This window comes from Ascidiella aspersa, chromosome 4 (assembly GCF_963924565.1).
Source record: "Ascidiella aspersa chromosome 4, kaAscAspe10.2, whole genome shotgun sequence".
In the NCBI taxonomy this organism is placed as follows: Eukaryota; Metazoa; Chordata; class Ascidiacea; order Phlebobranchia; family Ascidiidae; genus Ascidiella; species Ascidiella aspersa.
In genome coordinates, this window is record NC_139450.1 from 19,434,804 (window position 1) to 19,446,872 (window position 12,069).

General features: G+C 36.7%; 1 protein-coding gene across 5 annotated transcripts in view; it reads right to left on the reverse strand.

The window, feature by feature from the left end:
• Positions 1-2,261: 2,261 nt before the first annotated feature.
• The window catches only part of LOC146148578 (tubulin tyrosine ligase 3-like), a 29,242-nt gene continuing 19,434 nt past the window's right edge, over positions 2,262-12,069 (reverse strand). For 2 of the 5 annotated variants that reach the window (XM_083388525.1, XM_083388524.1), the window contains 8 exons: positions 10,939-11,087; positions 10,466-10,709; positions 10,285-10,401; positions 9,944-10,045; positions 9,653-9,804; positions 9,295-9,401; positions 8,222-9,224; positions 2,262-2,817 (listed from right to left, as the gene is read on the reverse strand). In XM_083388525.1, the coding sequence (XP_083244651.1) occupies positions 2,558-2,817; positions 8,222-9,224; positions 9,295-9,401; positions 9,653-9,804; positions 9,944-10,045; positions 10,285-10,401; positions 10,466-10,709; positions 10,939-11,087 (2,134 nt within the window). In that variant the 3' untranslated portion in view covers positions 2,262-2,557. Of the gene's footprint in view, positions 2,822-5,537; positions 9,264-9,294; positions 9,402-9,652; positions 9,805-9,943; positions 10,046-10,284; positions 10,402-10,465; positions 10,710-10,938; positions 11,088-12,069 lie in introns of those variants that run through there. The other 3 variants (XM_083388526.1, XM_083388523.1, XM_083388527.1) reach the window with 3 other exon arrangements.

Genomic DNA, 12,069 nt, shown 5'->3' on the forward strand with positions numbered 1-12,069 from the left:
CCAAACTTTTTTAGCTGGCGGCACACTAGAAAAATCTTCCATTTCGCACACTTTTAACACATGACAAATTATATGTAAATATCTCAAAATTATTAATTCGTTGGAAATAGTGCGTAACAGTGTTCCCTCTAAGAAAATTTTCTACTGCGCAAATATTTTTTGTAGTGCGCAAGAATATTTTCAGGCTGCGCTGGCAGGGGCCCACGCCAAATCATTGTTTTTTGTATTGGGGCGAGGCGTGAACATTTTTAAGATGACGTCACAAAGCGTGACGTTATGAAACATATTTTCAACAAACTTGCACTGCAACTGCAATCGAGTTAAATGTGTGCAAGGATATGCAACAAAGCGGTCGCGCGAAAAAATATACGAATATTTGTGTTAAATTGACAAAGTGTTTAATTTTCAAAAATAGGATGCGTGCTGCCTTTAGCGCACAATCAAGAATTACGAACTATTCGCTCATTTGCATTCATCAAGATGACTTTGTCAATTTTTGAGGTCCATTATTGACCCCACTGCGATATTTTCACGGAAATCGTGTAAAAACTGCATTTGTGTTAAAGTTCAACATTTTCGTCCTAAAAGATGCACTTCGGTTTCATGATCCCGAATTATTTGTCAAACACTCCACTGCTGTGTTTGACACTGTTCTAAACTTATTTTTTCTTTAATTTCCTGAGTAGACATTTAATTCGACGTGAGAAAAAAAACATACACAGCCGATTAGACAAAGTAATTTATTACGTCACAATCGTCAATGCGGATTTGATTTGTTTACTTGCTTTTAGCTACAAACATCAACGAAAAAATGACCAATGCGAAATGCTCAAAGTGTTGTGGCAAAAAAGTATAGATATTTTAGTTTTAATTTGAGAATGATGTAAGTGCGCAAAAGCAAATTTTACTGCGCAATTTGTCTGGTTTGGCTGCGCAATTGCGCAATTGCGCACCTTAGAGGGAACACTGGTGCGTAAGTCTAAAATGCTTGCGTGTATGCCTAATGGTAATACAAATACTCTCTTTATCGAAATTACAAAAAGTTTCGCGGCACACTTGACAATCTGTCGACACACACTAGTGTGCCGCGTTTCGGGAATCACAGTTCGGGAATCACTGATCTATAGCCTCATATAGCGTTCTGCGCATAGACCGGGGCACCTACACAACGAGCATTATACTGGGTATACAACTGACAAAATGTATATGGAGGGAATTGGAGGCAGAGGGAATACATATCAGTTTATTAGTAGTGCATGTCACAACTGTAACAAAATATATATTTTTTTTATTTATGAACCTTAAAGGAATATTTAACGTCTACGCTACACAAAACGTTTAAAAATTTTAACCTATTAACGTATTTTTTTCACAATATCTCTCATTTGAATTTTGTATACTCAAATTCTTTAGCGCGCACGAGCTTGACTTAAAACAGCAAGTTCTTAAACATACTTATTTTCTGTCGTCACGGTATGATTATGAAGTTCGGAAAGCTATGCAACGAAGTAAAGCTGAAGAACACTGTTATAGATTTCATGCCAGTTAGTTTTCTATAATTTGCTCTTGCGTCAAAATTACATTTAATATATGGGTCTACCATAATGTAGGCCTTCATGCTTTAGATTGTATAAGTTGTTCGGTAATATCCGTGTTAGTATACTATTGCGTTTTCTTACAACATTTTAATCAGAAAAGGTACTGTTTTTCAGTGGACGCCGGTCGGTTTACTTTTGTGTCAGGTTCAGGATATTTTTAAAATAGTTCCGTTTCGGCTCCTTGAAAGCTTACAAAAAAACGGTTTCGGTTTGGTTACTTTTCGAAAAAAATTGGCCCAAAACCAGTTCATAAAGTTCCGGTTCGGGTCCGATTCAACTCCCTGATTTGAAATGCCCGTGGTCTCATTGTGATGTTGTTTGGCCCGTGGTCTCATTGTGATGCGCATATTAGGTATGTCCAAACAAAAGGTTGCATAGCCTCGTCTTAACACTGTGCTCGGCAAACCGTGGGCCATAGAGCCATTTTTGGCGGGCCACGAGTTACTTTTGAATAGCTTAGTGTTATCATGTAGTTGTAGGCGGCGTGAAAACCGTACGTTTATTGCACTTTATTTACAAAGTTCGTGTGGCTAAGAGTTTTTATATTGTCTCAGCGTAGTTCAGACTTCAGACCCACGTGCCAAATGTGGTTCTGAGAGCCTCTGAAACTATGTTTTTTGCCAACTTTAATTATATGTAAACGAAAATCGATCGAATGCTTGCAGAAGAAACAATGCTTTGGTTTATGGCAAAATTTGACATTGTTTCGTGCTATCTCGTTCCAAAGTTTCTTGTAGAACGGATAGCCAGTACAGAGAGGCTGAACTAGGAACACATTGTCGGAAAAGTGAAAAGATTTCAGTTATCCAAATAACATAAAAAAGTCTAAAGATTTTCCATAAATAATTGTATAATAAAACACGGACAATAAAAAATAATGTTGAATTGTGAAGAAAAATCATTGCATATTCAAAGCAATATATATAAAAATGTTAAGGTTAAACATCGTGAGAATAGAACTATATGTTGCGAACAGCAATCGGCGGTGGATCGCCAATGCAACGAACGCTGTTTGTCAGAAAGTCGTTTGTAACAGGATTACCGGCGCAAGTGCAAGTGACTTGACGTCGGTTGCGAGCCGATCTATGACGTGAGGTCGTCGCTGAAGATCGGCTTGATGTTGGAGTATCCAGGCAATCATCGTTGGAATCCGTTGTAACGGGTTCTGTTGATAGATCCGCGCACAGAACACAGTGCCCAGGTGCCGCTTTAGTAGAGTCTACCTAGGAATAGTTTATCATAATATAAGTGCCCTTATTCACAAACTTATTGTGTGTTCGTGACAAAAAAGGTATGATAGAGTATCGTGAAAAAGGTATGATAGGTAAAAATATTCGATATTTCCTGACTTAATCTTGCGCGAATTTTACAAGTTTGTGCCATTTTTAAACATATAGTCATTGCCTGCACCATGGCCTGGGGATGGTAAATCACTAAAAACAACAGCTGAAGTAAAAAAGAGCTCATAGCCGTAAGGAAAAATTACATTTAGCAACAAAAAGTTCACACATTTTCTGCTTTAAACTTTAAAGACGTGCTTTGCTTCCCAATTTTAATATACTGTCTGTATTTATCAAGAAAGTGAACAAACTATATGTGTTTACCACTTTAGGGGATAACCTAAATATATTAAAACAAACTTAAAATTATTAGAAAGAAGAAGAGTGTAGCAGAGGTTTCACATGTAGGAAATTTTTAGACTATGGTTGTTTTTTTACTAGGGGGAGGGGTTAAAATTTAAATAGGCTATTTTGTTCATAAAATTTGCATTGTTTTTTTTTGGGGGGAACGAAAAATAAAAAAATTTTTTTTTTGTATAATAGTAATTAATGGCTTATCGAGTATACAAACAGGGGTTACAAAAAAATATATCTGATTTTGCCTGCAAAATAAGTCAAGAAAAACCTATTAGGACGAAATACGTAGCCTATACCAAAAACACACAAAAAGTCAAAATATGTAATATTTAAAATTAACCTAGGTAAAAATGCTATCTAAAGAAAGCCCACTAAAACCGACAAACCTCCCATGCAAAAATACCCTCGAAAATATACGCCCTGACTACCACACAAAAACCGCAAGCCACTCCACCTAAGAAAAATAATTTTAACAAGATAAAAGCACTGTTTTTGTTTACGGAATTTCTGTGCAGCCATCAAGCTACAATATAGATCCGTGTATAGTGTAGCCATCAATCTGTTTGGGGAATCACCTCACAATTTTTTATATAGCCAAAATCTTCCTGATAAATGCCACACTGTTAAGCAATGTGCGCAATTTTGGTAGCCCTATGCTAGGGTCCTTAACTAGGGTCCGATTGAACCCCTTTATTTCGACGAAGCTGTGTAAGGCGTTGGTCGGAAACATCCTCTGAAAAATTACCGCACAGCCCATACTTAAACGTATATCAGGGATGGCGAACCTTTTTATCGCGCGGGTCACAAACAAGACCTTAATCCATACAAAATGCACAAGTGGGTCATATATTTAACTATATGCTAATTTTACGCGAAACTTTGCTGCTGCGTCGTTTTAATTGTGATATTGCTTGGGTTAGTAATTTAAGGCTTTTGGACGATTTCCAAATTCGGATTCCAACGAATAGTAAGAACCTAAATAGTTAACAAATGCTTAGTATTTTTTATGGAATTGGAGGAGTTCAGCAAAAAGCTTTTCAGCATGGTTTAACCAGGTTTTTAAAAAATGTTTAGTCTACGAGCTTTTAATTTTCTTAAAGAATTGCCACCCTTTACGTTTTACAGCGATAAACAAAATTATTTTAGTTGTCTGATTTTCTGCACCTATTGCTCGAAGTGCAGTTAATGTTGGCCTACTCATCACACCTAAGACACTTTTGCACGACTTACAGATTGGGCAGCCCTGATTTAAACAGTAGCCTAACCGAGAATTATTATTTTTTTTAATTTATGTTTTTCTGAAAACGATTGGCAACATTTCGGTAATTCTAGAGAAACATTTGGGTCATTAAAAATGTGTGGTAGGTCACTTCGTCAACGTTGTTTTTTAAAATGGGTCAAGGGCCAAAACATGTTTTCTGCCAATTTTAACTATGTAAACAGTTTTGTTAACTTCGTTCCCTTTTATTATGTTTTTGTCCGTTTTATGGAAATCTAATCAAATGTAGTTAATCGCTATGTTGCGCCATGTTACTTAAAAATCACTCTAAATTGCGATTTCTGTTAAGTTAAACTATGAGTGTCGTTATTTCACGTCTGACGTAACTATATTCCTGAAAACTTTCATGTTACCCCCCAAAAAAATCAGGATCCGCCCCTTTTTGATGGCAATTATGGGAGAAACAAATGGATATTGACGAACATTCGGGGTTTGATAAAAGCTTGCAAAATAACATCTTTTTTCGTGCAAATACTTTGCAGCCTTCAATTATATTTAAACTATTCTCAATTAGCCTACATAAAATCTTAGTTCCGTACCTGATTAGTAATAAATTGCGTAAGAAACATATACTTTTAACAACAAAATTATTAGTGGAAATATTTTACGACCCGCCGAGATCTTGCTGAGTTTTTGTATCGCCCTCGGCTCGGAAAATGTTGCAGACCCCTGTTCCAACTCCAGCATCTATTAACCTACCCCATGGACAGCGCACCGGTGACCCGTAGGTCGCGGATTAATCCATCACAGATTTTTATTAACCCACTAGTTCTAGAAAACAACTAGAAGAATTATAATCAAATAGTTCAAAAATAAATATATTTCTGTTTGAACTACTGATGATCAAACTGAAGATGTTTAGGGGTCAAGAGTAAGGCTATTAATTTCACAAGTGTTACATCTATATAAAGTCTACTTTTTCTTAGAAATGTCAATCTAGAAAAACACACAACACAGCAATGACAAATTAAGTATGAAACAGTGCACTTCAATCGATGTGCACGGTGCTATCGAATTAATGAAGGTATGGCCCCTGTGGCACAAGAACTAAAAACTTTAAGGGTTCACCAAACCAAAGAAAAGTTGAAGAGAACTGACTTAGAACACCTAAATCAGCCTATTTTTGGTATTGTACGATAAATATAATTCGCTCATACATCATCATCAGTACCGGTATTCCAAAACACAGCAAAATACATAAAGCAAGAATTACGCCAATATAAAATGAAAAATCAAATCACTGATTTAGGTTAAAGACTAATTCTCATTGCGGACCCTGAAACTGCTGTACGGACCCCAGTTTGGGAACCGCCGTTCTATAGTGTAACATTAAAATTTTATGTTTTGGATGTTAACGCTTGGGTTGCGGGTGTTTACAAAACTCAGATTTGGTCGCGGTCAAAAAGTTTTTGAACCATTGTCATACAGGATACACAAGATCCCTTCATCGGACACTACTGACTAATGATCACCTGGTCAATCGAGTTTAGTGTGCCGGCACTTCAGTTATGATGGATCTGGTCGATGAGAAATGCGTTTGCCGTTTGGCCATCGTTCTAAGTAGCATATATATTTGACCCGTGTAGGCTAATCCAGATAGGATGGCCTCATGATTTAAAGACTTGCACACTCCTGGTTTTTAATTTTTCAACTAGAGCAGTGATTCTCAACCGCGGCTCTCAACTTAACATTTTGCGGCTCTCTAACCGAGTGAAAAATTAGTTAGAAGTAGCAGAATTGCAACAAAGTAAGTAAGAGAAATCAAGAATTAATGAATTGTATCAGCAAGGATCCCGAGTGCGAGGTACTAATGTTACCGGGTACTTCCATCCGGCTCTTTAAAATAATTTTGTGGTTTGTTACGTCACAATATATTTAGTCCTGATCGACAAGCTAAGGCAAACACTGTTAATTAGTTAGCCTAGGCTAGCGTAATGTATATTTGTTGTTTTCTAGTTGCTTTCTTAATGTTTTTTAATTCTATGCCTCCTGTTTTTTTTTTTTTATGCGGCTCCTTGCAAACCTTAGGTTTGAAATGCGGCTCTTGCTCTAAAAAAGGTTGAGAATCACTGAACTAGAGTCAAGAAAGCTGCGCAGTAAACTTTAGACTGTTTTATATCTACTTGTAAACTCATTTCATTAAACTTTTTGCAAAGACCCTAACTTTCACAATGAAACTTTTTCACAATGAACCTAGCAAATAATTTTGCAAAACTATGCCTATATGTCTACCTGCTGGGTAACTTAAAATATAAGATTATTTAATAAAAACAAGTACTCAAGTAACATTTATTGACACTTTACATTGATAAAATGTTCTGTCAATTTCCAGTGAACTTGCTTCCCCTAAAACTTTTTTCGGACCCTTTGGGGGTGAGTGATTCCCTGGTTAAATCCCATTAATTTTCCTTTTTTATTCTAGCAGCTTTATGAGACAGCGTTATTACCCAGATTGACTGCATGGGTAAATTATTATCAGGGCAAAACCTTTTTGATTAACGTCAGTGGTGCACTTTACAACTCTCCTTTGCGCTGAGAGCACCATAAAGTAAAACTGTACGTGGTCTACCTCAGAAAGCCGATATGATTCGCAGATATGATGTTTCTTTAAAACAAACACGTAATACGCTCTGTGACATGCACACTACCAATCTTTGGGGTAAAAATGACTCAATTCCACAAGTTAAAATCAAATTCACCTAAATTATTAATATACATGCATAAAAAACAAATTAAAATAAAATGTTAAATTGAATTTGTGTTGTTTTTATCCATCGATACAATAATCCAGGTGTAGCCAACTTATGTTTGATTGCGATCGACTGAAATATTTTTTTACAGACTCTCGGTCGTTTGGTTTAGTAAAAAGTCACAAAAACACTTGTTAAACATTTTGAGCGTTAATTGCATTCCAAGCCAGCGATGGAGGTTAATTTGTTGCAAAGAACGCTTTATTAGGCTGGTCCAGACAACAATTGGTCATTTTAATTTTCGGCTTGTGTGCGACAGCTACTGTAATGACGTAACACATATTCGACGTGATCGACCAGGTGAAATGTGGCGAATGACCGGTCGATCGCGATCGACGTGTTGGCTACCCCTGTATAATCAACAAAAAATCAATGTCTTTCAACTACTTACTGGTACATTTTCGCTTATTGCCAAAGTGTTACATCTTTTTTGTGTAAGACTGTGCTCTTGGCGATATTTCAAAGCGAAAATCTTTGAAATGTATAACGATGTAAGTTTTTTATTGCAATAATTTTCCGTTGTAAAGTTTTTTAATTTTGCTTTACTAGTTTGCAAAATACTTTTTTGCCTTCTTGTACTATTTAACAAAAATTTGGGCTCGGAATAAAAAGTGGAAGTGAAAGGAGAAGAATGTGGGTGCTGTTTAGGCAATCGTGGCTTTGTAGTAGGTCTACATATATTACGTGCATCACCGTTACATTTAGTGTAGGTTAATGAACTATTTTTTAACGAATGCGTTGAACTGTTACTAGAGCAATCGCATGAACTTTCTTTTAGCGGGATGCCACCGTCAGAATAACTGACGTCCTCAAAAATAGCGTCTGACTGAATGTTTACGCAATTAGGTTTACCGCTGGTCGAAGAATCAATTTCCAGACACTCGCCATCGCCTCGATAATAGCAACAAACCGACAAACCACTATCACTCTGCTGCTTGCGCAGCCACTCATGTATACCTGAGACACGCGTTCTTGCTGCTACACCCATTCGAAAATCAGGGGCCGCATACGATATTGGCTTCCGCTGATGATTTAGCTCAGCTCCATGTTCTAGTTGATTCATTGCAAAGAATTTTTGAAATGGAAGACCGAGTCCAATTGTTTGCGGAGTGACAGCGACCATACCCGGAGGGGGAGGGGGGTGGATCATTTGACCACCGCCTGCTAGAACTTCACCCCCAGCAATAGATGAAACTGGAAAGCTTTTAGGTAGCACAGCTTGAGGTGAGGGGTATGGCATTTGACAAGACTTTCCCGGAAAGCGCCCTCGGTTAGCGGCCGCAATTATGCCATTGTAAGCTGAGCCGATGTGCATAATTCCCATTGACGAGGCAGCCTTGGCTTGTGATGAGCTGACGAAATGAACCGTGGTGTTTGTGTTGGATGAAGATTGGTTGTCGACACCTGGTGGCAACCTCATAGTGAATTGTGAAACTGCCTGCTGATTTTTATTTGTAGGAAGCTTTGTCAGTGAAGTTTGAGATGTAAAGGTTGATACTGTAGCGTTACTTGCATTGCTAGTTACACTTGTCGAACTATGGCTTTGTTTAGGCAAATTAAAAGCATTTGGTTTCGATGGTATATTGCTTGACTCGGTATGAAGGCGCTTCATTGTGTTTTGCATCTTAATTTTTACCGGACTCCTTGATCTTTCAGCAAGCAACCGAGTTGTCCGATTTGAGATTTCGGTTGTCTGCATGTTATTCGTACGAAAAGCAGTGTTGTTCCCGGTATTGTTACTACGAATATTCGCTTTAGTTGATCGGCTATTTAAAGGTTGTGAGTAAATACTTGTTACTTTGTTACTGTATCGGTTGGAACCCAAATGTGTACTACTAGATTGTGCTTGTGAATGATTCGTAGTCGAGTTGCTTGCGTTTTGATTGGAGGCCACTGAAATCGCATTGTTCAATAGTCGACGAGAAGAATTGATTGGTTTTCTAATTGGTATTCCCTCGATCTAAAACAATGGTTCAACGAAATTGGACTAGATCGATGTCTAAAAAAATGAAAACCAAGCAAATTCTTACATTTAGTTCTTTGCCAACATATAAAGGAACATCAACTAGAGATTGACGATGAATTAATTCGAACATTCCGATATCACAGTTCTTGTCTTTTTTTCTGTCCAGGACCACTGCGTATTAAGGTGTTCATAAAACTTTAGGAATTAAGCATTACCAAGTATGTGTTCAGAAAAGTAAAATTGTTAAACTATAACTGGTCAAAAATTGAGGTTCTAGACACATTTTAGGCAAAGGGTCCCTATGAGTAACAAAGGGTAAGTAGGACCTAATGAGAATGTTCAGTTTATTACTACCGCTCTATCACAAATTTTAAGTGAAAAACGCCTTTGAACAAGAAAAAACATCACAACCATAGACCAACCCTTGATAATATCTTCTTGTACGGAAGTGCATAATCGATTGGTGACGGCAGTTGATCTCGACATGGTCGGGCTCGAATTTACTTCTATTAGCCACGGATTGTAATTTTCATCGATCATAAAGTCTGCCCCATATAATTCAAACGACCCTTTTCTGCAAAATATAGTTTGTATATAATATATTATTTATAATTTTCACAGTAAAACTGTTAAAAACATCATCAAAAAAGATATAGTTAAACACTTTGTCTTACAAAACATTACAGAAAACCGTACTAGTAACGCAAATACACCTGTATTCTACGGTGTCTAGTGCTGTTTGACAAACGTGAACAATCGCTTTCCTAATTCCAGGAAATATCAAGTCATCCCAAAGTGTGTGGCAACCTCTTGATCTTTAACAAAAACAGTTTTAAATTTACCTGAACACTAAAAAATTAGTTTGGGAGCAACATTGAAATAATAAATAGGCCTATGTTTAATCAAACTACGCTTGATTGAAGTTGATATTGCCTAAAGCTGATTTCAAACTTACAGTGTTTCAGTCACAGTTTGATCAATTTGTAAAATCAGACGAATTAAAGGTCTAATAAATATAGGATTTCCCAAGATCTATAATTACAAATATAATTACTTGAGATAATTCTTAAAATCTGCATCAGACCACATTTTATCAGTCGGTAGCTTCGAATGACGGGTTGAGTCTGTTTCAAAATTCTTTTGTACCGAATAGTTGCACAAATGTATAGATCTGTAATGTATTTATTCTCAAATCACGATTTAATGATAAATATAATCAGTAACGCAATACTTACGGATCAAGACTTTTTAGACTAAATGGCTGTGAAGAGAATCGCAAGTAAGATTCTTTGTAGATCCAAATTACAAGAGGATTCCAATCACTCACAAGAAACCACTGTCGAATGTCAAACTTCGTGGCGTGTATAAGGAGAGGCCGTTCGATGTACTTCTGCACAACCCAACGACTATCTTTTATTAGATTGGGGTCTCCTGACACCAACTTTAGGATTTCTTCCGAACTGTTCATGACCATAATACCTGTATAGTAATTTCATAAGCATTAAGTTATTTGTCATTTAGGAATAATAAAAGTTAAAACGAATACAGACGGAAAGTAAAATTATTTTATAAAAGATTAGCATTGCAAATTACCGTATATTAGTTAAAAGTTAAAACTGTTATTTTATGGAATTTTTTAAAACTTTGGGGGAAATTTTTTTGAATATTTGAAAAAAGTCCGATTACAATTTGCAATGCGAAGGCTTACCTCGCCCTCTTGACTTTGCACCTGGTTTAATTATCCAAGTATTCTTGACTCCGTCAATATGATATTGCGGATTTAAGGTCTTAATTTTGTCCAAAGCTTGCCCACATTGTTTGAAGTAGGAACCGCTGTGGGCAATGACAGCTCCTTCACTAAATATATTTTGTGGTTACCACTTTTTGTCATGAAGCGACGCCTATGCTTAGTTTTAGCACCAAAGCAAATGGCCGAACAGTGTTTGCTATGTAACGAGTAAAAAGTAACATGTATTGTATATAACCAGGTGTGTGCAACGTTACGTGCCAAGTATCTGTATCCAGTTCAGACCACAGTCCAAATATGTGTACCTATCTGGGTTTAACCGAGAGTCAAACGCACTTTTCTTCGACCAGACCAAGCCCTCCCCTCCTTTAAAATACAGTTATTAGAACTATGTAAATGCAATTTGTTTTTCGCGCTTTACGGGAACTTTATTGTAATATTGGTTTGTTTCGCCCGTTTCAAGAAGTTTATTCAGTCCAAACTGTAGTGACCTCTTAAACTCTACAAAGGGAAATTTATGTTGTATTAGACTATACCATTATTTTGAGCAATATGGGGATATCTTTACCTTTCAGTTGAAAGTTTGCAAATTTAAACCAACTTAGCCGTTTTTTCGCGCTTTGCAAGATTAGATATTACACCTGCATATTAGCACACGAGTTTGCTCGGAAACAAAAGTTGTGTTATGACTATAATTATTTTATGGCGTTACTTTGTGACGTCGTCTGTGAAATAATTCGGGCAGGTTGCACATACCTGGTATATACTATGGATCAGTAAAATTGTTAGAACAGAAATTAAAATGGTCGCCTGTTATGTAATTGTGGAGTCGAGATGGACTTGGGTTTTAAAGTTCCTTGATAGAGGTCGCCCTCTTAAAAATATATCGGTGTTGACTAGGGTGACAGAGTGACATGCCATCAAAGTAGACCAAAAGTCACATCGTAAGTTATGTTTTTATGTACGTATAAAAATTAAAATGTGATATATTCACGACTATAATATTATGACATTGCTTTGAACGCTATAACCTAAATAGGTCGTGTTTACCTTTCGATATTCTAAAAAAATAACGCCAACAGAAGCGTAAAG